We start from the raw sequence: 26666 nt of genomic DNA, 5'->3' as shown, positions 1-26666 counted from the left end.
AGTTGATTTCTATGTATTGAGCCTGCCGTTGAAACTGGAGTTCAAGTGACCTTAAAACAGTACAGCTATTTCACCCTAACATGATCTATTTTAGGTATTGCTTTCATTGGTTTCAAAAAGATAAAGAAAATGTATCCAACCAGCTCCACCACTTTAAAAGTTTAAGGATCTTCAGTGCACATTAAATCATAGTTTTCAATTTCTTTAAGAACATTTTTGCTTCACTTTAATGAAAAATGTTCTCAAAAAATGCTGGATTAGGGTTAATCCAGTGTGATATTATGCTATTGGAATCATTTTTAAAAAGTCACATTAAGGCTTTTTAATGCTATAGTAAAAAAAGTTTTATTAGTGTTTTCCTTCCGCATGACACCAGAAAAGGTCTTTAAAGGCTGTTTTAAATGAACTAATAACTGTACATAACCCACTAACGAATACACCAATGTATTAAAAAACATTTGCTATGGTACTCAGCTATGGTAGGTATTTAAGGGTTAACTTACTTGTAAACATAAGTAATTATAAGACAAATGCACAAATTAACACCCAAACTATTATGACTCATCAACGGCGTCATTTTCTTGTTTTATTATTTAGGCTTTCACAGGAAAAAAAGCTATACATGTTGATACTAATACTGGTAAACACATCTTGACATATTATGTTTCACAATCCATAGTATTAAAAGATGAATAAAGTACCATGTAACATCTATAGATAGCCTAACATACATCTACAGATATCTTACTTTAAAGACAAAAGGCTCTCCTTGTATGCATTGTAAAGCAAGTTATTAAAAAATGTTGAAAAATGTTGTGATAGTTCAAAAATACGAGCAGTAGGAAAACAATACAGTTGTGCAAAATCCCATATCCTCAGACCATACTGCAAACACGCTGGTTAGCGCATTGGACGGTTATTGTGTGGTTTATATATATATTAATGTGCATTTACATGTCCTTCCATTTTTCCCAGACTTGGTTCCTTCAGTCTATGAGACGAGTAATAAGGCTAAGGCTAACTATATGTGCAAACGTTGACTACTCATGTACACACAGCAAAGATCTGTTGAACACTTAAATCCGTGCAGATATGCATATAAAGTACGAAAACACCAAATACTTCAGGTCGATTTAAATGCAAAGAAATGCAACTTAGTATCATGCAAATATATTTTTTTGTGCGGATATTCTTTTTTCAGGTAAAATATTTGATTTTACACAATCAGAAAGCAATGATGCTGTATTTTTTGGAAACCACAGACATAAATGGATATGAAGAATATGATTGATTATTTTCATCTTGTTTTGTACCAGACGCCCTCAAATTTATTAACCAAAGTCTTCTCACTCTCAGCAGCCAAGAATCCTTTCCAGTGATTTTGTTTTTCTTTTGAACTCCCAATAAAAAATGGTTCCACATCTTATTACTATTTCATTGTCTTCACATCATGCACACTGACTTTGAGAAGCTCCCTCTGCCACTTTTCAACGACAAAAAACAGATGAAATACAAATGTGATAAAAAAACAGGCTGAAATTGGCCTAAAAATCCTTTGCTAAATCTCTGTAGAAGAATTGACCTTCCTGCTTACTGCTGCATTTTGAAAATTACTGTCTATCCAATTTTTTGAATACTCTGTCCATGATACAGATAAAATCAAACACATTTTTGCAATGTTGCTTTGCTTTCCAACTGTAAATTCACCTTGATAACAGCAAGGCTGTTACAATAAAACAAGATCCTCAGGATATCTTTTTTTTTTTTCCCAAAAGCTTCAAAAGACCTTTCAGTCGAAGCAGTCCTCCAGTTCTCATTGCATCTTCTACAATGCAGCATAGCAGCAGTAACTTTCTCTCTCTGCATTCATTTCTTTTTTTGTTTTTTGGCTCTGCTGGGTGAGGCACTGCCTCAGTTTTTCTCCCAGCCTCACCCAGCAGGCCTCAGAGTTTAGGTGACAGCACTGGTTGTGACGGTGGGAGCGGTGGTGCTCCTGCTCTGGACTTTCCTTCGCTTCCCACCTCCACCTCCTCCTTTTCCTTCTCGTCCTCTGCCACGTGCATGTTCCCTCTTGTTTGTATCACCCTGTCTGCTGCCCTTATTCTTTTTATCTGAAATGACAATGCAGAGACAACATGATTAATGTTTGCTTTTCGAAGGTAGTCTTGCAAGGCATTAATCATCCCATGTTTTCATGGAGAAATTACCATTCTGTCTTGTCAAAACTAAAACATGTACTGTTGAGGGAAGCTAGAAACCTACTGATGAGGGCAACACAACGGCCAGTTACTGTTAAAATAATCCAGACAACCCTTTTAAAATACCATGATTTTGGAAAAGAGATACGATCAACATCATTCAAAAATATTTCCCACCTTTAATGTGACATATTCTGCACAATTCCCTTCTAAATAAATCCATATTTTAAAGGGAAAACATATAAAGAAGTGGTAGAAATGTACAAACCCTTGAACTATTTCTTTGTAAAAACTCCTTTTGATTCAGTTTCAGCTTTAATTCTTTACCATAACCTTATTTTTTTGACTTGGCAACAATTGCTCATGAGCTCATGCTCATAAAACTGTAAAACAGGTGAAATCTATTGTTCTCAGCATTTGTCTGGATGAATTTGCAGATTCTCAAGCTTCCTAGCAGAAACCTGGGGGTTATGAGTGAGTATTGTTTACAATTTACCATTGTTTTCTGTCACTATTCAGATTTATGCCATCTGACTTATACATATGCATCTTTAGTTTTCTTAATCATTTATAGTCTCTCTGATCTAAGTTAAAAGATACAAGAAAAACTGGTCAGGACAACCCTTCACAAAGATTAGCAGGGTGAACTGGGTTTAGTGGTAGGTGTGTTCCAGTGAACACAGAATACTGGAGTTAAATTAGAATAGCCTAGACGAAACTAGCTAGAATAGAATAGAATAGAATAAAAAAGCATTTATGATCTCACAGTAGGAAAATTTAGAGAGTGTTTTCACAAAGTAAGCATGTGCACATTAATGCAGCCAGGTCTTCTATTGTTCTTTTTTATATTTTTCATTAACCAACTATCTCTTTTGCATTTCAGTACAGAATCAATTTCTCATTAAAGGTTCTAAATTCCTTTGAAGTTTATTATGTTGGTCACAAGTTCTATATCATAAAAACGTCATATTGAAAATGTGGAGGTAGACTTTTCATATCTGTACTTTTTACGTTTAGAGTCATATGATCTATGAGTGTATTGTATTTAGATCAAGTTAGGTAAATTTAAGGTTTAAAATGTTATCATTCAGTCAAACTAAACATTTTAAGTCAGGGGTTGAAAGAGGTATCATCCCTGTTGCGGATATTTTAAATACCAACACTTTCAGGAATTTGATTAATTTTAATACGATGGAGTTTAAATATGAAAATAAATAAAGTTTCAGGGGAAGGGGTTAAATATTCTTATCGGAGGCATTTGGGAAGCAAACTATACTGGCATGGTGACACGGAAGGCAATTTCAGAAAAGCTTTTTTGTTTAAATGGTTTGGACAAAATGAACTACAACTCTTGTATCTGGTGCAAAGCAAAAAATGCAAGCATACCTTCTAAAGAGCTCCGCAAGAGTCACTGGAATAATTTCCAGAAAGGCAGCTGCTACAGTAGTTGCAATTATCAAAGCTATATCTTCAGAAATATGAATGTTGCAAATTACAGAAAACAACAGAATAAATATCTTTGTAAATGGAAGAAGTCAAAAAACGGATGATTGCACATTTTTGCATCCTCCATTAGAAATTATGTGCAGCTTTGCACTCCTTCCCAAGTATTGCACAAATATATTTGAACCTTGGGGAAAGGGGCTATTTATTAGACTTAGACTTTATGTATTAGTTTAAACAGTTGTGTTATTTCTAGACAGAATCTTGTATATTTGTAAATAGAATAAGTCTTTATTTTTCAGATTAACATCATCATTTACAGCAGCAACCATGTCAACACTTGAGCACCAATACTGTACAAGCTCACTCCTGCAGGAACAAGCCAGCTCTAAATGCTGTATATTTGCTGACAGTCAAGGAAAACTAAAATTATCATCTCTTTAACGTCAACAAAGAAGAACTTTTGTAGCAACGGATCAACATTAGTAGAGAACTTAAAGCCCAGCTGTCCTGAAAGACACATGGGACCGATCTGGCAGTGGTCTCTTAGTCTGTTTAATTTAGGTTACAACAGCTACTCACTCCTGTGTCCCACTTGACAAACCCTCCACACCTTCTCTCTGCTTAAGCTCTTATATACACCTGTCACAAATTTAAAAGGGCCTAATTGTTACATTAAAAAAATAACAAAAATCTTCCACACTGTGGTTAGTTTCCATATATTATCTGTTAAAAAAAAATTGGATAAGTTAATAATTTTGATGGCTTATAAGAGTACTGTGGGTAGTGAGGTAGCGATGTTCTATTTTAAAAACCCTTTAAAAAAATCACTTTAGCTTTAATTATATGAAGATTTTCAAGGACCCAGGGATAGCCAGTTCACAAAGAGGAAAACAGACATTAAAGTCTAAAAGCCACTGAAACACTGTGTTTAATTGCCCTGTTTTAAGATGTGCACTTACAATGGAGACAGACTGATTCAAAATGAGTGAAGTCACTTTGGAGCCTCCAAAATAAACAGACAAATGCCACACAATCAACAGTTACATCTACAAAGTTCATATATTGTGAAAGAATCATCATACATCATACATTCATTAAACATAGAGTAAATTATTTCAAGCTTTTATATATGAATACCAAAAACTGACAGTGTAATACAATCTTAATGTCATGTAAGAGCAATAGAAAAATACATTTCCAACAGAAATGGAAAGCTTCTTTGATATCAATCATGTCGTCTCAATTAAATGCAATGACACGTTCAAAATGTAAACACCCAATAAAACTATGCACGAACAGTTGAAATGAAACATGTAGAGAATGTGTGAAACAGTCTTTGAAAATATTTCCAAAACATGGGTGGACGCACACAATGTGTAAGGACTTAATTACTTCTCTAACAAATCACTGATGGAGCCAAGAGACGGGGACTCCATCAGTTTATGACGGCCCTGATTGCACCTCCTCTCCATCCAAGCTAAACAGTTTTGCTTGACAAATGCAATAACACATGTAGCAAATCCTTTTTCGTGAGACTTTTTTTGTGGAGCTTCAGGAAACAGTGGGGGAAAAAAAATAATCACAGCCAATTCAACACAAACCGTGAGATCTGCAGACCACTAAATCACTAATGTTATACAAGATCTGCCCCCTGTGTTTTATATAGCCCTACTGCCAGCCAGCTCCGACAGATGAATCCACAGCTGTGCTCTTTTACCCACATGAATTTGTTCACTGGTGTAACAGCACCATCACCCATGAATTATTCTGCAGATACAAATCATTGCAGTCCGGTTTTGCAGAAGTAAGGCAAGTGAAAAGCTGAGAAAAGAAAAAAAAATCCCTGTAGCATTAACAGTCAGTTATTATGTGATTATAATTTAACATTTGTCACATAAAACCTTCTGCATCATCCTTTCTTTTTATTATAAGCTATCTTTGCACACAGTGTAGGTAGAGTAGTTTATAATTTTTCACTGCTAATTATACTTTTGAACTCAAAGCTAAAAGTTTTTCCAAGAAGAAATCATAAGAATGAGTTTGCTTCTCGTTTCTGATGGAGTTAAAATCCAACCGAAAGCCAACTTCTCTATGAACAACTACAATCCTTCATCCGCGCAGATCTGAACAGGACACTGTCAGATCATGTTCTGTTGTTTAGATCCAGAACCCGAGAGGAACTTTCCAAGTTTAGAGAATGGTAACATAATATGCGGGCCCTCCCCATGTTTACTCACATACAGTATATCGGGGCAGGCCATCTGTTAGATGTTGAAACATCTGTACTACTGCCAGGGCTGTGCAAATGTTGTTTGCCAACGTTGCTGCTGTGGCCGAAACCCCCTAAGCGTGCCACCGTCCAATAAAGACTTTAAATACTCCTCATTTAAAGTTCTCCTTGCCCTTGTAAATAACTTTACTATTATAGCCCTGTGAAAATTGGAGCATTATGTATAGTAAAGGAAACTGACATACGGGGGCATTTAGAGAGAAAGTGATTTGCTAATAATTCCGAATTAGCATTACTCCTATTGCAATTAAAGGGATTTGACCTAATGAATTTAAACAAGTGGGTTCAATAGCTACTTAACAACAATGAAGAAGTATTTGCCCTCTTAATAGATTTTTTTGTTTGCTTTTTTGTCACAGAGCTTTTTTTTATTATTTAGATCACACAAACATATGCAGAGAACATGAGCAAAATTAAGGAAATAAAAAAAACATCCAAATGTTATGTAAAGTATATCCCTCCCTTTGTTAAATCATAATTTGAATGTTAAAAAGTGAATTAACTGTTTTCAGTTTCTGTGACCAGTTTCTCTTTACACTTGTCAGACAACATGAGTTAAAATATCTCAAATTCTAGAGGCATACAGTACAAGAAAGGAAGAGAAACTTAGTGACATTTTTTGTCTGGCTAGAGTTACAAAGCTTTGGACTCCAGCAAAACCAAACTGAAAACTATGAACAGCGGTAAACCCTCTGAACAAGGACCAGCCTAAAAGTATTACTCCAAATGCTTATGGAATGTTTATGATTTAACAGTAAGAATGAGAGTGGGAACATTTTAAACTCAAGGCAAAAACCAATGTTTATCACAAAGAACGCAGAGGCCCATCTTACATTTTCTCAGAAATAAAATAAAAACAAAATACTCGTAACCACATTTGGAAAATATTCACTGGACTGTTGAGACAATAGTGGACCTTTGTGAAATGTACAGTATGTGCAACATGTCATATGATATAAAGCTGCACAGCATTTGAGGAAAAAAGCCGTTATACCAACAGTAATACAAGAGGGTCAGAGTATTATGGTCTGAGGTTTACTTTCCTGTTTCAGGGCCTGAATGTCTTGTAATATAAGATGAAAACATTAAACTGCCTATAGAATGCGAAATGAACTTTTTCTGAGCCCTTATCATTATGCCCTACTTTCATCAATATATTGCCTAAAGGGGTAGTTTGCTTGTTTCAGGCATGTCTGGGTAATCCTGAGGAATTCTGTTCCCTGAGCAGAGGCTCGTGTCCATCACCATTTTATGTAGAGTATTGATCACCTGCTTCCTCCAGTGCGCCTGCTCAGTAAACAACAAGCTCACTTTCTCCTATCAGAGATGTGAGGCAAAGCGTAATAATTTCTAGAGCGAGGGGCTCTTTTTGCAGCTAATCTGTACAGTGACAGCGACTAATGTCTTAAGTTGTGAAAATGTGTTATTTGGTTGCAAGTTATCTGAGTCCCTTCCTTAATAGAAACCTAATGGACACTATCAACTACTTCCTGAACTTAAAAACAGCTCCTTTGTTTAATGTCTTTCATTATTGGATGAACTGATTAATCCATGTGTGTCTGGCCATTGTTGTCAAGGTTACTGAGGTCAGGTAAACCTGGATTAACACTATCACTATCTCCCAGAGTGGTGGTGTAGAGGTAGCCCTTTTTTCCTCATTGTTTTGGGTCAAAATGTTTTTTGTTTTTAAATCCATACTAGGAACTGAAGGATCGATATTATATTGGGCAACTGAAACCATTTTTTCCAACACCCCTATTTTTAACGTTGGAAAAACAACACCACGAAAAAAAGCCTAACATTTCATACACAAATGAATACTCCGTAGGGTAATATGTCATCATACATATATTTAGAATTGACTTTAGAACTGTATGATTTCAATAGTTTTTGCATGTATTAACTCTGTGAAGTAATTTTTTATTTGCCACAAATAGGTAGAAACATCATGGCCTTTTTCCTGCACTTTTTGTTCAACGTACATGGTATCTTGTCTGTCAGTTGTTTTTTAATGGCCTCAGCAGTGAAAATTTTAAAAAGCAACCAATAAAAGATTGTGAAAGCAGATAATGGCCACTAAACAGTGAAAATGACTATTAACCTGCTGGAGAGCAGGCGACTGTGTGCAGCCTTGAAAATCTCTTGCTTAAGTGGTCATGAGAAGCCAATAGCTCTTTTTCTAGGTTTTCAGATTCCCTTCCAGCTTAGCAATGCACAATGTCCAGCCATCATCTGTTCAGCTGGTGGTTCAGCAGCTTTATTGTTTATATGTGTTAATCTAGGGAGACTCTGTAACCTTCTGTGTCCTCTGCCAAACTAAGCCCAACAAACATACTGCAGGTCAAAGACACACCGGTGAGCAGGCTGATCTTGAGAAGTGAGTAATGAGACTTTGGATGCCTTTTAATGCACATTCTTGCCTCTTATTTGTTGTCTGAGTAAAATTATGCTACATTTTATAGGGCACTCTGAGTTGTGAATCAGCTCTTTTGGATTAGTGTTTTACCTCTTGCACAAGGCGTCTTGGTCACCGTACACTTCCTCCTTTCTGTACTTGGAGCACAGGTCTGTGAGGGCACAAATGCAGGGGAGGTTTCCACACTGTGAATCTGGGGAAGGGGTAAACGAACCCGGGTTTGTGAGCCTTTCTTAAATCCACAAGTCTTGTTCTTCTTCATGCAGGAACTCCATTGGCTCCACTCTCCTAGTTCACATTCTGAAGCATGATGACCTGGGACAAAAAAAAAAATACACTGAATATATATATATAATCACGTTCAAACAACTTTTGGGCTGAGTGAATTTTCCACAGCTTCAGCATCTCACATTCACTTCATATTTTCTGTGTGCTTTTCACACCTCAGTAGATTTGATTCAGGATAATGAGCTTAGGGAGCCTGCACATCTGAAAACAATTTGTGATTTGTGGATGGATTTATAGCAGGGGAGCAACAGGTTTAGGTAGTTGCTAAGAAACTGAAAATGTGTTGTCTTTAAGCAGACTCTGCATGTTACAAATATGGATGAGAGCAGAGGCAGTTTAACTGAGAAATTCAGTGCCTTGGAAAAGTATTTATACCTTTGGAGCACAGAAAACACTTTCCATGAGACAACTAGGCGTTTTCTATTGCTTTTATGCAGCAAAATAACACCAAGTAGTTAATTATGTTAAAATTTTTATATCTTTCATTTGACCTTAATTATACAAGGTAATTGAAATTCTAACTGTATACACTATGTTTCTTTTTGACTATTGAGCCGAGGTAACAAGTAATTTTCTCCACTGTGAGATCAATAGAGTCAATAAATGAATCAATTAATCCTTTGAGAGAAAATTTTTATGGCATGGCTAAAATGCCCCATCAGAAGAATGAAAATTTAAGGAAAATTATTCAATGCTATTCAAAAAAATTACACTACATGATTTCATTACATGCAGTGAAAGAAATTATCATCGTCATAAGAGAGCATTAATCAGAGACTCAGCCAAGAGGCTGAAAGTAATGAACTGCAGAGGTCCACATGCAACAAACAAGGTGTAACTATTGCATGAAATGACTACTATCAGTTGTGGGAGAGGCAGGAAGAAAGATGTTGAAAGAAAACAAAACAACTTAATTAATTGACCTTGCACCAAAGAAAAGAGTGGCAGTATCATTCTATTGGAATTTTCTTTTTTCTATGCTATATTTATCAGCAGGCACAATACAAGCTGGTTTAAGTTTATGGAATGATTAATGAAACTGCAAAACAGTTGAAGCAAAGGTTCACCTTCTTACAAGACAAAGGCGATAAAAATACAGCCCACGCTTTAGCAGAATGGTTTGCTAAAATCACATCGGCTGATCTAATCATAATTCAGAAACAAAATCTAATTAGGAAACTAGGGTAGGAATTAGAACTTGCAGTTCAGACCGTCTGGAAATTAAGAGTGAGAGACATAACTAAACTGTTGCATAAAAAGCCAAACAGAAATATGTCAGCTACTTTTTGGATGTTTCTATCTTTTCTTGAAACTCAAAAGGTAAATGATAAATGCCTGGCATTTCAAGTTACCTTTGAGTTGTTTAAAAGGAAATTAGATTTTCAATACTGTTTTTTAAGCACTGATCTTGACAGACCTGTTTGTGTCGTTTGACAGAAATACATGAACAAGAAGAAAATCTTTGGGAATGTTGTAGGTTTCAGCTCAATTATTTAGGTAAGATGAGGTGGTCAGCACTGTTTATATGTTAAAAGGACTGTTTTTATTATTATAATTTGGTAATACTCTTTTTAAGCCATAAAATAAAAAATATAAAATTGAACTTACCCTCACAATCCATGGTGTTATTGGCAGTGTGCTTGCCTGGAGGGCAGCGGACATAACATCGGCCACTGTGCGAATACAAACCCTCCTTACATTTTGTGCAAAAGTTGCGACTGAAACATGCTTCACAATTTTCTATTTTACACTCTGAAAGACATACAGACAAAGAGAGAGTATTACAAGGATGGATTTAGTAAAATATGATTTCTGTTGTATTTTTCAGTCTAAATATATAACGTTTTTAGACTAAGCAAAATATACCTTTTTTTTTTATGAATAATTAGTAATTGGAAAACAAACAAGATGTCTCTCTTTAGAACAGTAATAGTTTCCTTTAACAAAACCTGGCACAGGGCAGATTTCTTTTTTTTTTTTCCATTTTACCATGGAAAGCAAGTTTAAATGAAAGCTGCCAGCTTAGCTGTTACTGGCCTGTTCAGTCAGTTAGCAACAGCTTCTACAGCAGATTTCGCAACAGTATATTTCTTAACATCTCAAGCATAAAAAGCTGGAAGCAATGTTACCTAAAATGTGACTTTTCACACACTTTAACTTCTGTTGTCTCATTACATTAAAAAGGTCGTTTGCTGGATGCTTGTGGCCATAAAATCTGTTATCCAGTCTTTAAAACATACATGTATTTATGACCCTTTGGTATTATAATAAAAGAAGCAATCTTCTGTAAATTTAAACAATCATGTTACATCCAAACAGTGTGAAATTGTAAATATCATGACTTAAATTTAATTTGATGCTTCTTTTTTATTCAAATTTACTGACCACACAGACATGCAGAGCATAGAAATAACATAAATAAAACCTCTGACAATTTAAAGTGGATATTTTGGATTTGTGGTCCTATTATGAAAGAGAGACCCAGCAGCAATGCCAACCATTATTAAAAATTAAATTAGCCTGTCTTGCATTTGGTAAACATCCCCTCAGTTTCCTCCTAAATGCTATCTTAAATATTATATTGACCTGATATGACCCAAAGCTAAACATTTGAAAGGTATGGGTCTTCTTACATTCAGAATAAGACTTACAGAATTAAGGACAAGGAAGCCTATATCAATGGCCAAACATGGTATTAGTGGAATGCTCTGGTCTAGATGACTTTCTGTAGCTGATGGAGCAACAAATTTTGTAATATCAGCCAAAACTCTATGATTTTAGGCTAACATGCATTTATTTTGGTTATTTAAGGCAGGGAAATGATCAAAGGCACTAAACATAGAAAATTAAGATTTAGATTAGGCCTTCAATAACTCTAATCAAGAAGCAGCAGTTGAATCTCAACTAATCAAGCCACCAATATACCTAAAATAAGACAAGTCTGTAAAGAAGAATGGTTCAGAAATCCTCCATAGAGACTCAAAAGGACTCTTTGAGGATGAGGATTAGTTTTCTATCTTCAAGAAAGAAAATCATAATTTTAAAAATTGCTAATTTCATAAGCTGTTTTTGTCTGGTAATAAAAAATATATATATTACCTAAAAAATTAAGTGTGAGAAAAAAATCAAAATGGGAGAACTTGGCTAGGTGTTATTCAGTTGAAATATTGAGTAAGTCTGAAAAACATTAAACATTAAAAACCCTCAGTGCTTCTTTCAAATATGGCGTAGGATAGCTCCATTATCATGAATTATTATGAATTATTATTATTATTTAAATAAGACCTCTTTTTTAACACTCATTGATTTCTAAAACTTTCTCATAACATATCAACATTGATTGTACTAGATATATCATTGATTAGAAAATGAGGAAATGTAGATATCCAAAAGGTTCACCTGAGGCTCTATTGGGGATAAACATTATTCACAGATATGATGAGATCATGCTAAGAAATAAATGAAAACTGGTAGAAATGTATTTACAGGCTAAACATTTTGCAGCTGGTTTAAATCCAAGACCAGAAAGGATTTTACACTGGATCCCTCAGTGAGATCTTAATGCGCTTTTTTTTCCTTCTAAATAAAAATTTCAAGCATTGACAGCTAAATTTGAAAAACAATGTTTGTTGCATGATAATTCAAGACAAATGTTGCTAACAAGACATTCAAGGATTTGATGTAAAAGGGCAGATGAGTGGATAATAACCCCAGTCTACCCACTAAGTGCCTCCTGAAAGAATTTGAGAGTAAAATGCAGCCATTTGAAGGAGAGAATTGAGAGGGAACTGCAAAAAAATATGTTTCATGTTCTGTTATGTCCTGTTTTATCCACAGAGTTTCTCTGCAAAACATTATTAGATTACAGAAAGTAATTTATCAGATATAATCTAGCTTGCCATATTAAGTAGTTAAAATAAGTATCTATTTCCTTCTTATGTGATTTAACATGTGTAACAGGGATATCAATTACAGTTTAAGTTTACTCATAACCCAAAACAGCAACTGACTGCATACAGTTACAAAAGTGCATTGCTATAGTGAAAGCGTAACAAACACCCCCTGGCCTGACTTGCACAACTGTGCCAACTGAAAAACAGAAACGCTGAAAAACAAACTAAAAATATTTTCATTGGGATTTTTTTTTTTTTTCGTCCAATTCTTATTTCCACCCACATATAAAAGAAAACAAACATCAGACCGAGCTCCTGGCACTCTTCACCTATAAGCACTGGGGCCAGTACCATATGAGAAAAAAAAAGGAAGTTTATTAAGTAGTGAGAGCGCAGCTGCCCTTTCAACCACCCTATAAATAGTCAAACCTGCTTATTACCACAAAGAGGACCACTTAAAGCCTTACATTCCTGCAGCTTAAGAAAATATGAGCTGTTTTTTTTACTTTTATAACCCAATATTGTTGTTGTTTTTTTGTTTTGTTTTTTACTTTTGTCAGTATTTTTTATTGAACTAGATAATTAGCAGTATATAAGGGATTATGCAATGAAATGTCTAATTACATAGCATCTTGTTTTGTCACAAATATTTATTCAACAAGTGTAACTTATATTGAACATGCAGTACCTTCTGGTCTATCTAGAACCGTTCCTTGGAAAATTTAGATATTCAGCCCTATTCATGGGTTTGGATCTTTTGTATATAATGTAAGTGACAGTAAATGGGGGTTAAGGCAAATTATGAACCTTACCTGTGGTAAAGATACAATGAAGGCTAAATAACCACCTTATACCACAGCATAATACCACGCTGAAGAGTTTAGTAGAATGCAATTTTTAATTCTACTGGGATTCTCATAGATTCAATGTCATGTTGGTACGTCTGTATAGGATAAAATAACTGTCAAAAACAAAAGTATGCCTGAGGATATGAATTTGCAAATGTAAATCAATAAATGTGAGGAAAAGGTCATGTAAATATGCAATTTTCAGTACAAATCAGAAATGTACGGTTGTAAATCACAAATTTACTGGTAAAAATCAGAAATGTATGATTAGGAATCACAAGTGCACGAGTACGAACTATAAATGTATAAGTGTGAATTTGCAGCCCTTACGTTTGTGATTTATAATTGAACATTTCTGATTCTTACTTGTAAGTTAGTGATTTTTACACCTGTTTTTTCAAAGTCGTTACTCTTCTACAAGCATCCAGAACTTCTTCACCTGTATTTTCAAAGATGAAAAATACTTACAGCAAGGAACAAATACAAGTCTTACATTTCCTCACATTTATTAACTTAATTCTAAAATTCAGACACATAAGCATACAATTTTTACTGAGAGCTACCTTATCCCTTACCTCAGAATATTATAGTAAACTTTCTTTAGACAGATTAGAGTGCAGAGGAACTTTTAAGAAGTAATCAAGGATTTTTGGTTTGCCAAGGAATAACACTTTAGACAGACACCTATTTATTAGTCTCTTTCAGAATTTAAAAGAGATACTATCATACCATTAAAGTGAGTGTTGACTTCCATCAGTCAGGAAATTTCAACCAGAAAATATCAAATCTGTCTTGCAGTCTGCCTCAGCTCTGTTGTTGTTTGGGAGGCTGGCTGCCTACCCTCTGTTCTGCTCCACACTGCCAATCAGGGTAAGCAGTTACAATTGTCTCTCCCCTCCTCACAACTAATTCCTCCCAACTGGTATACTGCCCTGTTAACCTGACTGTCACAGTCAGTCTCTGCCAGATTGTCTCTTTGCCTGCATGAGGTTCATTTGCAATACTTGTGTGCATGGCCTGCCTGTTTTACAATCCTGTGCTTACCCTACCCTCATTGGGTCCTCATCGGCTTCTGACACTGGTTACAACCAGGACTGTGTCTGCCAGTCACCAGGCTGTTCAGCCTTCATCTCCATTTTCGAACCTGAGACCAGCCTATTCTGCCTACATCTCCAATTCAGTTGATCATATCCACACCCTTTAATAAACCTTTTAAGCACAACACAGTCTACGGATGAATTATGGGGTTATTTGCCTAATTTGTTACATAATCAATCACTCTTACCCATTTCTATAGTAATAGCAATAATTGATAAAACTAATCGAAATTAACAAATAAAATAATATGAGAACCAATGTTTGCCACAAGCACAAAAAGAAGAATGGCAAGGAGGTGCAAAAAAATAAAAAAAAGTTTGAAGTTAGGAAATGGCTCTAAAAGCAGGATCATCTGGGGGTCAGTAATTATACATATACCGGTAACAGCCTTTATAAGCTAAACCTCAAATAGTTGTTTGGGAGGAATGCCAGAGGAAAACCCTATCTTTCCACATAAATCCGGAACTTTAACTCATACTTGAACCCTATCCTTCGGTAAAACAAGACTAAGATGGAAGCTTTCTGCAATAAACCCCAACGGTGGATTTAGTGTAGGAGAAAACCCCTTCCCCTAAAAACGGGAAAAAAGCATTTCATGACAGTGGAGAATCTCTATTACTGTGGGCCTCTTTCTAAAAAAGCCGAATGAGGTTTCAGGTTTATCTTGCAACAACACACAGTAAGGATGATAATAGGAGATAAAAAAATAAATGAAACAAACAGTGGCATCTTTGAGTTACCAAGAATTTCATTAAAATGTATTTGCATGTATCTCCATCAGTGTTGCTGATAAGAAAACAAAAAACAATCTAAAATAGAGAATTTATGTATTTAACATTTATATCTGCCTGAAGATTTTAATAAAAATGATTATAATTTAAGTAAGAACAACTGCAGATGCAGCAATAGTCCCATCTAAACAGAACTGGAACAAAATTGTGGTACAAACCACTAAATACTCACATAAGCAAGATATGATGAGTCAAAAGTAAGCACATGTCTTCCAGAGGTCTAATTTGGATATTGTTGAGAAATAAGTTTACTGAAACCTTCATGACTTTGCAGGATTGTATATGAATGTTAACAAATTCACTGTGCCCACTCATATCCTGTTTAAGGGAATCAGTCTCTTTTGGGGTGAGTTTTTTTTTTTTTTTTTTTTAGGTTTTACAATGTGTAAAATAAACTCACGTGTGCATCGGTTGTGGCCTTCTGGGTTCCTCATTCCAAAGTAACCCACCGGACAGGAGGGGAGGCAAACCCCTATCTGACGGATGTCATTGCGCTCCAAGAAGATGAAGAGCTTTGGATTGCATTTAATGCAGCCATTGTACTCAGAACATTTGTCACAGCCTTTGGGGCAGGATGGTGGTCCCTCAGTGCTAACTGCGGAAACATTAGGATAAACAAAAAGGAAGGAGCAGGCATAATGAGCTTGCAGAAAGTAACAGTGTGTACCTCTTATGAAGTTTTAAGAGGGAATAAAAAGATGGTATTTATCCAAAGTGGTTTATGAGATCACGGAGTTTCAGTGATTTTGTTTTCATCTCCACTGATCACCATAATAATACAAGCATTTAGAGAGTCTAAGGTTAAGATACTATCTGGTGGTTTATTTTTTCTTGAACATGTAAGATTAAAGAATACATTTCCAATTAAGCACAACCAAAAAATTGTTTGTTTGTTTTTTTTTTTATAAAAAAATAGAAAAATAACTTCTTATTCTGCTTTGTACGTAATTAGATCAAGGACATTTCAAGAAAGACAATTTTATTAGTAAAATTTATTAATCAACATAGACTATAGGATTCAAGTTGCAGGACTACAACCTCTGAGCTGAACTCAGATGACCTCAAAACCATGAAGGTTAATAAAGCTTAAGTAATATGCTTTTAACCTGGTATGAATTTGTTTAAATTCCAGGTTGTTCTTTTTTTTTCACTTGGCCCAAAATGAATGTTTCCAATTTTTACTGATTCCTGCAATGTTCCCCAATGCAGCTCAGCAAATTTAATGAAGCTGTATAGAACATAGGTATTCACTTTAAATGAATAGTTTAATTATGTTATTATGTCTTATTCCATTTTAGTATTTTAAGAGATGCATGTATGTCTAGAAGCTGTTTTTTTGACAAGGTTAATTAAATTATTCAAAGCAAACTAATAAAAAAATGGAAATCTATGGTCAGGTCTACTAATTATATTTAAGGGTAAATTGACTGATTTAAACAAAACTCTGGACTGTAACTTAGGAATAGGATATAAGAAATAAAAACAGCACTTGCAGCCATAAAAGTCTAATACAGGCCTAAAATAGCTAACAGCACCTGATGAAAGGCAAGGCAAGGAGAAGGCAAGTGTATTATTTATAAATTAATAATTAAAATTATGAGATGATAGTAATTAATCATAATAATTAATCATCTTAAATGATGATTAAAAATCAATGACAAAAAATTCACTAATAATGTTTAGGCTATAAGGCTGCTTCTCCTTGTTTGGCTCTGGGTCTGGGTATGCAGAGTAGACTTGATCCAGGAAACCTGAGAGGTCTGGGCGGTTGATCCATAGACAACAGGTCTGTAATGTATTTTGGTGCTAAGCCATTTAGTGATTTATAGACTAACAGAAGGATTTTAAAGTCTATTCTCTAAGATACTGGGAGCCAGAGTTAGGACTTTAAAAATGGGGATATGTGAGTACAGTACATTTCCCGGTCTTCTTTCCAGCCAAGGATATGAATCAGCTCCTTTAATCCTCAAAAAAGCCGAAGAAACTAACACAGAAGCAGTAACCTATATAATTTCTTGGAAACGCATGTTATTGTGCACATCCTTACTAGCAGTGTTTCACTGGAAGAAAACAACAGTCATCTGAGTTGATTTACTGTGCTATTCTCTATCAGCTCAACGCGCACTCATACAGCAATCAATCTGCTGTGCTGCCTCCCAAAGATAAAGATGGAAGGCAAAACCCGTTAAAAGGTTTCTTCCAGGAACAGATTTCTCCATGTCAAAGGAATGGTAAGCAGCAGTAATTAGGGTCAATTGTAGTTACTCTTTGTTAGAAAATAAGTGATAGTTAAAAATGTCTCTGAGTAGAAATCTGTTACCATACAGCTAAAAAAAGAATCTTTACAGACTATGTAAATAAAACATATAAACTCCTTTTCATTCTCTGACATTGAATGAAATTATTTGATTTGAATCTTCTTTCTTTAGATTAGTGAAGGTTAACAAAATTAGATTTCTTTAGCTTCAATCAATTGCAAAGATATATGACATAATTAATCTAAGCTAAATGAAGGTTGTGGGTATGTTTTAAGGTAATTCCCCAAATGTAATCCTTCCTTGTGTTACATTTCATAAAATAAATTAGCCAAGATATTTACTGTTTAACTACCGTAGTAGGCCATATTGGCTTTGGCAATCAATACGTTTTAGCAGAGATCGACTGTTAAGGGGTTCAGTCTGGTTTATTCTTGGGGTGTCATTTTCTGATGCCTGAAGATGAGAAATTCATTTGACCAAGCAATTATAAGTAAGAATGATGGGGTTCCAGAAAATAGTATGAACTAGTTTTAGTTTGAATTGTGTGTAGAAACTTCCGAACAAAAGCAGAAATCCTTGTGAAATTGATGCCTCTTGCTGGTAAGAAGGAATATTATTCATTGACAATAAAATTGGTCATTTACTGACATTGTTTGAAAGGACACTTGGCATGGAAGGATCATATCGTAGCATCATATCGGGTGCACTTTAAAATATAAATTGCATCGTCTCAAGACACTGATAATCAAGTTAAATATGGGGTAGATAAGCCTTCCAAAAAGAACCAAAGTATACCACCAAATTACTATCAAAACAAAGTCAGTGTTTTCCACTAATTTAATAAAAACAAACATAAGAATCAAGTCAAATTGGACCACGAACCTGACTCAATTAAATCTGATCTGTTAGAAAGAATGGAAAAAATCTGAGTGAAAAACTGAACAGGATGGAAATTACCTGTACAATAAATATAAAAAAGCAAGTGAAAAACAAATTTAAGTGTATGTTGAAAGAGACAAGGGTAAAACATGTTAAAAAAATAAATAAAAAAATAAAGAAAAGAGGAGAGAATAATAACATTTGGAACTTAAAAAGCAAGCAATAAATAAATGAGTTGTTAAATATAACATTTTAAAAAAGAATGCATCTAAGCAGGAGGAAAAAAGACATGTAAAATGTGTTGTCGTGTATCAATTTAGAAGAATTAAAAAGACAATAATGGAGCTTAAAGAAGCTAAAATAATTAGATTCAAGTCATGCCATCGAAGAGAAATTAAAGAAAGTGAAAATCGAATTATTAAAAAAAAGAGAAAAATAGTAGAAAAAATTGTGCGCCGTTTTTTTTATATAAAAATATGTCTAAACTCTAATTGATATGAGACCTGGCTTTTTAATCTTTGTTAAAGACTTTTCACTGAAGCACATGGAAAACAATATTGCATTCTTTAATTTTACTTTTTTTTTTTATCCTTGAATTTAACTTCTGCTTAAAACAAAAACCAACACTAAATGATCTCTTCTGCTGTTTGCGGACCAGAGGTAAGGATGGTTAAAACTGAATCTGATCACTTTGAAGATACAATATCTTTAAATCTTATGTGTAAATATTTCTCTTCAGTTGGCTGTGACATTCTAGGACTGGACCTCCTGAACACTATTAGTTGCTCCATATCTCCTGTTTTCATCAAAGTGCCACTAGATTAACTCTTACTCCCCCCTCCCAGTCTGCGTGCTTATATTAGCACCACATCTGTTACAGGGGCCACTTTTGGTATTATATGTATTCTGGCTTTAAGGAGACGGGGCGAGCTTGGCATACCCTGAAAGCTAGTTGTGTGTAAAGGAAGAATTATTTCAAAGCTGACAGAAACACCAGCACAGAGAGATATGCTGCAAGTCGATCCGGGCGCCCCGTCTTTGTAGTCATGTGAGGTCAGAAAAATGCTTACAATAATATTGGCCGTCTGATCCAAGAGAGAGCTTAGAGCTGTCAGGTACTCAACTCTGTTACGTGCCCACACAGCCAGACACAAAATGAGCAATGGCTTTGAGAGGGAATCCATCAAAAAAAAACCTCTATAAACAACTTTAATACCCATAAAAGTTTTGCATAAACAGTGAGAGGCATAATCTTAAAAGAGCAAGAAAGATGAGCCATTTTGGGGGAAACTCTGAACCTAACATAACCCGCCTTAGAAAAACAAATAAGAGTGAAGGGAAAACAAACAAAATGTTATCTTTATTTTGCTCTTTAAATGTTTATAAGACATCCACCGCAATGAGTCAGACCACAGATTAAAAAAAGAACAGCATTGCTGCAGTGAAAAAGGGAAAACAAATAGAAGAAACCAAAAGAGTGACAACTCACCTCGTCTCTGCCTTCTCGCCTTGGAGAGCTTGAGAACGTCGCTCTGACCCATGGAGCTGAGAATGATCATTGCCAGCGCCACCAGTCCCAGCTGCATAGTCCCTGCTGCCTTCCAGGCTGTGCAAGGCCCCCCCTTGCAACCAGATGGAACAGGTAAGGGGGTGGGGTTCCCCCTTCCTCTGTAGGGCAGGTGATCCCTCTGCTGCAGGTACTGATGGACCCTCTTCTCAAAACGTAGCACTGCTCTCCTCCCTCTCCTGTATGCCTGTCCCTCCCCCAGTCTCTCTCTGTATCTTTCACTCTACTGGCTGATATATCCAAAAGTCTGAGATGTAGAGTGTGACGTTGCGATTACACATCCGGACAAGTCCGAAGCACAACAAGTCATCATGTCAGAGGTGGCATAAACAGATGGAGATGGCGGGAAGTGAGGAGGGATAGAGCAGAGGATGCAGAGGAGGTGTGTTGGAAGCGCTTGCAGGTCAACCCATGAACTTTATGAGGAGTTTGGAAACAAGCTTGGAGCCTTCTGTTTCAGCCAGATTTACTCTCGTTTGAATGTTGTGCTTCAAAGATGGAGGGAAATAATGGTGTGCAAGCTGACAGAAGACGGGTGCAGCTTTTTTTTTCCCATATGTGGTTGCACATCTGTTTGAATCACTGCCTAATGAGAAACAAAACAAAACATCATTCTGGTTTAGCATGGAGTTTATATGGAAAATTTCACAACCTCAAATTACAGACAAAATAAAGGCATATTCTTTATACATTTCAAAAAATATCTTGAGTTGGATTTTGGGGGGATCTTAAATAATCCAGAATAAAAAGTAAAACAATATTGAAAAGATCATCAAACCCACTGACATTTTTTCACATGACAGAATTAAACCTATTTATGCCACTGTTTTTTTATGGACCACACCAAGGTAACCAATCATTTAAGAGATATAGGCTTGTAACATTTTCTCTTTTTTTTATTTAGTTGTTTTTATTTAGTATTACACTGATACCAGTATCGGGCAGAGCCTCAATCCAGCACTAAAATTGTGGTATCAGTACCAGCGAGTACCATCAAATAGGACACCGATACCATTTTGAGAGCCAAAAGTTTATTCAACTATTGTCACCCATTCCAGGTCGGCAATAAAAAAGTTACACTGGATTCACTTTGTATTAGTCTTTTTCTTGCTTCACAAAGGTAGGCAGCCAAAAGGTCGGGGCCAAAAAATGGCATTCGCACACTATCTTTATGTATAAAATACAGAAAACTGCTGTATTTCTGCTAAAAGTCATGATTGAGAAATAATAAACATGTGAAAGAAGATGGTCCGTTAGTATAAGAACAAGAAATTACTTTTTGTTGATGTGAAAAATGCTTTATGTGGCTGAAAACTAAGACCTTGAACATAGCACTGATTGGCTTTATTGATCTCACAGTGGAGAAATTCACATGTGACATTTGCTCAATAGTCAAAAAGAAGGGGCCAAAAGTAGGAAAAGGTGCTTGGACAAAGTGCATCCACACATATAAATATATATATATATATATATATATATATATATATATATATATATATTTATATGCACAGGGATGGAGGATGCTCCTGGGACTTTAGAGCATCAGGACAGGGAAGCTGTCCAACATATATACTGCGCCATTTACAGTAGGACTGTTTAAATGAAAGCATGCATCCATGTTTTTGGATGGCCTAGCCAAAGTTCAAATCTAGATTTAGCTCACAGATCTGACAAGAATTAAAGAATAGAAACTCTGCATTCAGTCTGCCTAATCCCGATCATACAAAGAGCTTTTTGGGGCTATTATATAAAGAAATGTGAAAAAACCTCAAAAGACATAACATTTGTCAATTACTTACTCAGAATATAGATGAAAGCTTATAGATTGCAATATGGAAGCAGAAACAGCTAAAGTTTACTTATTAGCATAATTTTTGTTTTTAAACTACACTACAGTTATGTTAAAATCAAAACTTTGCTGAGATTCATTGGTTATTCATTGGACGGATGGAAGGCTTGTCTAAAAACTTGGAACAAAACATTCAAGAACCTAATTTCAATTCAGTTTCTTTATATAACACCAATTGACTTTACGGAGACAATTGAACAAGATCATAAAGTCAAATTGGTTCAAAGTTTTCTAAGGAAAACCAGCTGATTTTACAGCAGCTAGCTATAAAATGGCATCAGCTCAGTCCTTATAAAATGAAAAAAGGGATTTAAAACCGGCTGCACAGTGGTTCAGGGGGTAGCACTGCTGCCTTGCAGCAAGACGGTTGAGAGTTTGAATGTTCTCCCTTAGCATGCGTGGGTTCTCTCCTGGTACTCCGGTTTCCTCCTACAGTCCAACATCATGACTGTTAGGTTAATTGGCTTCTCTAGATTCTCCTTAGGTGTGAGTGTGTGCGTGAATGGTTGTTTGTCCTGTTGGTCTCTATGTTGCCCTGTGATGGACTGGCGACCTGTGTACCCCGCCTCTCGCCTGTAGAAAGCTGGAGGTAGGCACCAGCACCCCTCGCGACCCAGCTTGTAAGAAGATGGATGGATGGATGGATGGATGGATGGATGGATGGATGGATGGATGGATGGATGGATGGATGGATGGATGGATGGATGGATGGATGGATGGATGGATGGATGGATGGATGGATGGATGGATGGATGGATGGATGGATTTAAACCCAGTACTGCTTTCGTTAGGAAAATATGCTAACAGATACATTACTTTTTAAAAGTAATCACTGTTTCTTACTTCTTTGGCATACAAAAAAAACAACCATTAATAGATTTACTCTGAATTTTATGTGATACCCCAATTCACTGCTATCTGTCACCCAGTTCGTTAATATAGTCAACTGCCGTGTAATTTAATCTCAGTATAATCTAACATAAATCCAGCTGTTTAATGAAGGCTTAAAAACAGATTGATTGAACAGGATAATGAAGATCAAAGAATGCAATATATTGATCAGAAATAAAGTTGTAGGGAGATTTAGATCAAAACAACATCCCAATGTCTGAACATTTGTCCTGCTGCTCTTCAATATCTCATCTGATAAAAGCAAGTGTGTTGCATAACTGCATACTCACTTAATGGTAACTGTCCATGCAAACTAAACAGCTGGGCAAGAATAGCATAAATCATAGATTCAGCCAAGAGGCTCCTTGTAACTCTGGATGAGCTGCAGAGACCCTAAGCTAGGGTGTTAACTAGTGAGAGAATATAAGTTGTGCTTTCCAAAAATCTAACATTGTAGGAAAAAAAGGCCATAAAAAGACCTGTCTAGAGTTTGTCAAAAGCTGTTTAGGAGGCAAAATAAATATTGAAGAAAGCAGTTTCTCAAATGTAACCAAAATTAAAATTTTTATGGTGTTATGTGCTGAAAAAACTAACATTGTAAATTCCCCTGAATATCTGTGTTATAATGGACAAACAATGTCCAGACCTGAATCCAACAACATAAGTTTTGGCAAGACATGAACAGTAATGTCAACAGACACTCATTCTGACTTGACTAAGGTTAAGCAATTGTGTAAGAAGAATGCAGACATTTTCAGTGTTATAGTGTGTCAAGCTGGCAGAGAGAAGGCCGACAGATTTTGCTGCAAAATGTAGTTCTGCAAATTATTTAACGCATACTTTTCAGATTCTTTTATTCGCACAGAAGTATGAAAAAGTTTACATACTTTTCTTCCCAGTAAAAGTATCCACTTGTCTGTGGTTTGCTACCAAAATTCCCATGGAAAAGTCAAAAACTTTTAAATTGAAACATTAAAACTAAAAAATAATTTTCAAGGGATCGTGTGTCTATAGTCTAGAAACCACACGATGGTTTCATTATTATGTGATTGAAATTCCACCAGATGAGACATTTATGTTCAATCATAAAATATCTGAATATTTTTGCCTTATTTTTGCAAAGTTAAAGATATCTAAATCATTTTATTGTGACACAATAAGCTGGTGACAATAAATCCTGACAAATGTAACAAAGATGTGCAGTTCGGCCCGAGACTGCATACATGTTGGCGCGATGCTAACTCATAACCATTAGGATGACTGGTTTAATGAAATTATCCATCATACAATACAGAAACCAAATCCCACAAACACTTTGGGTTCAAAACAAGTCAAGCTGCACTTGGCCACAGATCAATAACCGAAGCGTGTTTATCTTGAGGAAATAGACTGTCGCTCCCAGGAGATGCAACAAGAACATCGGAAACTTCAAAGATTTTCGTCATATTTGGTACTGATATCTTTTCTGAGATAGTGTCATGCAGTGCCTTTATTTACAGCTCTTGTGTGAAGAGGACACAGAATATGTTTGCATCTGTACAATGAGCCATCCTCCCTCGCGGCTCAATAAAGAAAAATAGGACCATATTTGGCCGCTGAGCTGCTTGTGGCTCTGAATCACACTGAGGACAATACCACTTGGTGTGTCTAAACATTGCAGCAAGTAACATTACATTACATCAAATGGAATGAAATATTTTCAGTTTTCCACACATTCATGCAAGCTGCGCATTCAGGCAAAATCTCATTAGACTACGCAAAAATGTTAGGTTTAACACCAAAAACAAATAAAATAAATTTCACAAAAATGTTTTACTTTTTTGTTTTTCCTATGAACCTATTTAGAATAAACATCTGTACTTTTCTTCACTGGCAATTTCATTCTAGGGCAAACTCTAATTTAGATAATGAGAAATGGGAAAGCCTTTTGATGAGTCAGAGTCAAATTTTCCAGCACTCACTTAAAATATGGGTCAACATTTTTTACACTTTCAAACAAAAAGGCCACTGCAGTTTCTTTCAGCATATTTAATATCACTATATTGATCAGAAGTACATCTGCACTTATTTATAGTAAAATTGCATTTTTTTTTTTTGCTTTTTAAATCGTTATAGTTGATTCCCAAGGCAAATGTGGTTTTCTGTGGGCCGTTAAAGGTTTTATCCATCTTTGCTCACTCATCCATTAAACTTTGTCTTACCTCTCTCAGCAGAGCTCAGTCAGCTCATTAAATAATCAGGAGATGAAATTGCCTCCTTTGTAAGCCCTAAGTTTGATATATCAATTATTCAGATAGCATAAAGGAGCTGCCACTCTGGGAATTTATTGAACCCGACAAAGGTGGCCCAACTATGAGCCCAGAGTTGCAAATGTCTGAGGGACTTTATTTCTGTAATTGGACCTAATGGCAAACCTTAGATCTGAAAAGTATACCTTTTTTTATCCATATGATGCATGTTATGTTCCTGAAACATCATATCCCAAAAGAATAACACTACAAAAAATATAGACTGTTGAAAAGTTTTAAACAGAAAAAGAAGGAAAGGAATTTAAATAAACAATATGTTTAACATTTCCACAGAGCTAAGTGCTTTTTTAAGAGGTGATGTGTGAAGCAACACGTTTTAGTCAAATATTCACTATTAAGTCACACAGAATAAATGCACATTTAGCTAAATATTAATTTAGGTCCACATATTTTTGCTAAATTGGCTGCACTAGAAGCTTTTGCAGAAGCCATAACAGTGGTTTTCATAAAAGGTCAAATTTGTATAACTTATGATACCATGCTGCCAAGTGAAAGAATCCCAACCATGCTCCCTGAGTTAAATCACCACTTTATTCTTGAGGCATGCTAAGCCAGCTGCATTTGAACTTATTGTACATAGTTTGGATCATCACAGGTCAGTTTTCCACTCCAAAGACTTGCACAGAATGTCAGATTACAATAGACTGCATCAGAAAGTTCTCGGAGTAACTATAAAACAAATAAACAACATGCTTACCTGCCCCAACTAAAGCATACTGCAAAAACAATCTAGAAATAAGTCAAAATTTTTAAAATTAAGTGTGTTTACCCTTAATTTCAGTTGGTAGATAAGATGATTTGCCAAAATAATTAGATTTTTTTACTCTTAAAATAAGATAATTAGATAATATGCACTTGAAATAAGACAATGTTGTTGTTGTTTTTTATTTCAAATATAAATTGTCTTTTTCCATTGGCAAACTATCTCTCTTACCTCCTCAATTCAAGAACAAATGCACTTATATTAAGAAACAATGGCTTATCTAGATTTTGATTTTTTTCCAGTGCGTTTCTGCTGGAAAAAAGGTGGTGATACTTTGCTAAAAATCTAGAATTTATGTTCTGTTATTTCCTTGTGAAGGTAAACAAAAAGTATCGATGAATGAGGTTTAAGCAAAATTGTAACAGATAATACAATTTTAACTAAAAAAAATCAAAATCAAGGAAAAGGAAACTACTAATGCTACTACTGAAACTATAATATTTTTTCAGTTAATCCGGTTAATTTAGTTTCCAATTATGACCCTAAATGGATTTGAGAATATTAAAGCTATAGTCTCACCTGTTTCTGCTGTCTCAAACAGAGGCTGATCCCTCTTGTAATATAAAATCCTTCAGAAAGAAATCCTTTTCACCGGAAACTGTGTCGCCGCTTTTCTCTTCTCACTGTTTAATCAATTCTATTTAAAAGTGGAAGCAAACTATAATAAACTGTTACATTTTTTTTTAGGCAAAAAGAAAAAAAAAAGAACAGAAAACAAGGAAGCTGCGAAGTCGCAATCAGAACTAAAACATTTCAGCCTGACTTTTGCTCCTTGCTCTGAGTCGCTGCGCGCTGCTTTGCTCCAACTGCGCTGCGAGGTGCGCTTTTTAAACGCGCCTTGAGCTCCAACTGCGTCCAACTCGATCCGCCGAGTCGCTCCAA

At 35.5% G+C, this 26666-nt stretch overlaps 1 protein-coding gene across 1 annotated transcript; it reads right to left on the bottom strand.

Annotated features, from left to right (window-relative positions):
* Positions 1-578: 578 nt before the first annotated feature.
* rspo1 (R-spondin 1) lies at positions 579-26666 on the bottom strand. The gene is made up of 6 exons (XM_038301271.1): positions 26304-26666; positions 19895-20558; positions 15669-15863; positions 10247-10390; positions 8441-8665; positions 579-2111 (listed from the first exon to the last, which is right to left on the bottom strand). Exons 2-6 carry the CDS (start codon positions 19989-19991, stop codon positions 1951-1953), a joined length of 822 nt encoding a protein of 273 aa, XP_038157199.1. The 5' UTR covers positions 19992-20558; positions 26304-26666; the 3' UTR covers positions 579-1950.

This window comes from Cyprinodon tularosa, unplaced genomic scaffold (assembly GCF_016077235.1).
Source record: "Cyprinodon tularosa strain WSP-4 unplaced genomic scaffold, ASM1607723v1 ctg464, whole genome shotgun sequence".
Taxonomy (NCBI): domain Eukaryota; kingdom Metazoa; phylum Chordata; class Actinopteri; order Cyprinodontiformes; family Cyprinodontidae; genus Cyprinodon; species Cyprinodon tularosa.
The sequence above is the reverse complement of the archived record's forward strand: the minus strand, read 5'-3'. Positions and strand labels throughout refer to the sequence as shown.

What these genes read in the sequence shown, in the direction of transcription:
- rspo1 (XM_038301271.1), bottom strand. Translation starts at nt 19,991, where the DNA reads ATGCAGCTGGGACTGGTGGCGCTGGCAATGATCATTCTCAGCTCCATG. An exon ending in AGGCCACAACCGATGCACAC is followed by an intron (nt 10,391 to 15,668) that starts GTGAGTTTATTT and finishes TATGTCTTTCAG; the next exon opens with AGTGTAAAATAGAAAATTGT. An exon ending in CAAGACGCCTTGTGCAAGAG is followed by an intron (nt 2,112 to 8,440) that starts GTAAAACACTAA and finishes TTGTCATTTCAG; the next exon opens with ATAAAAAGAATAAGGGCAGC.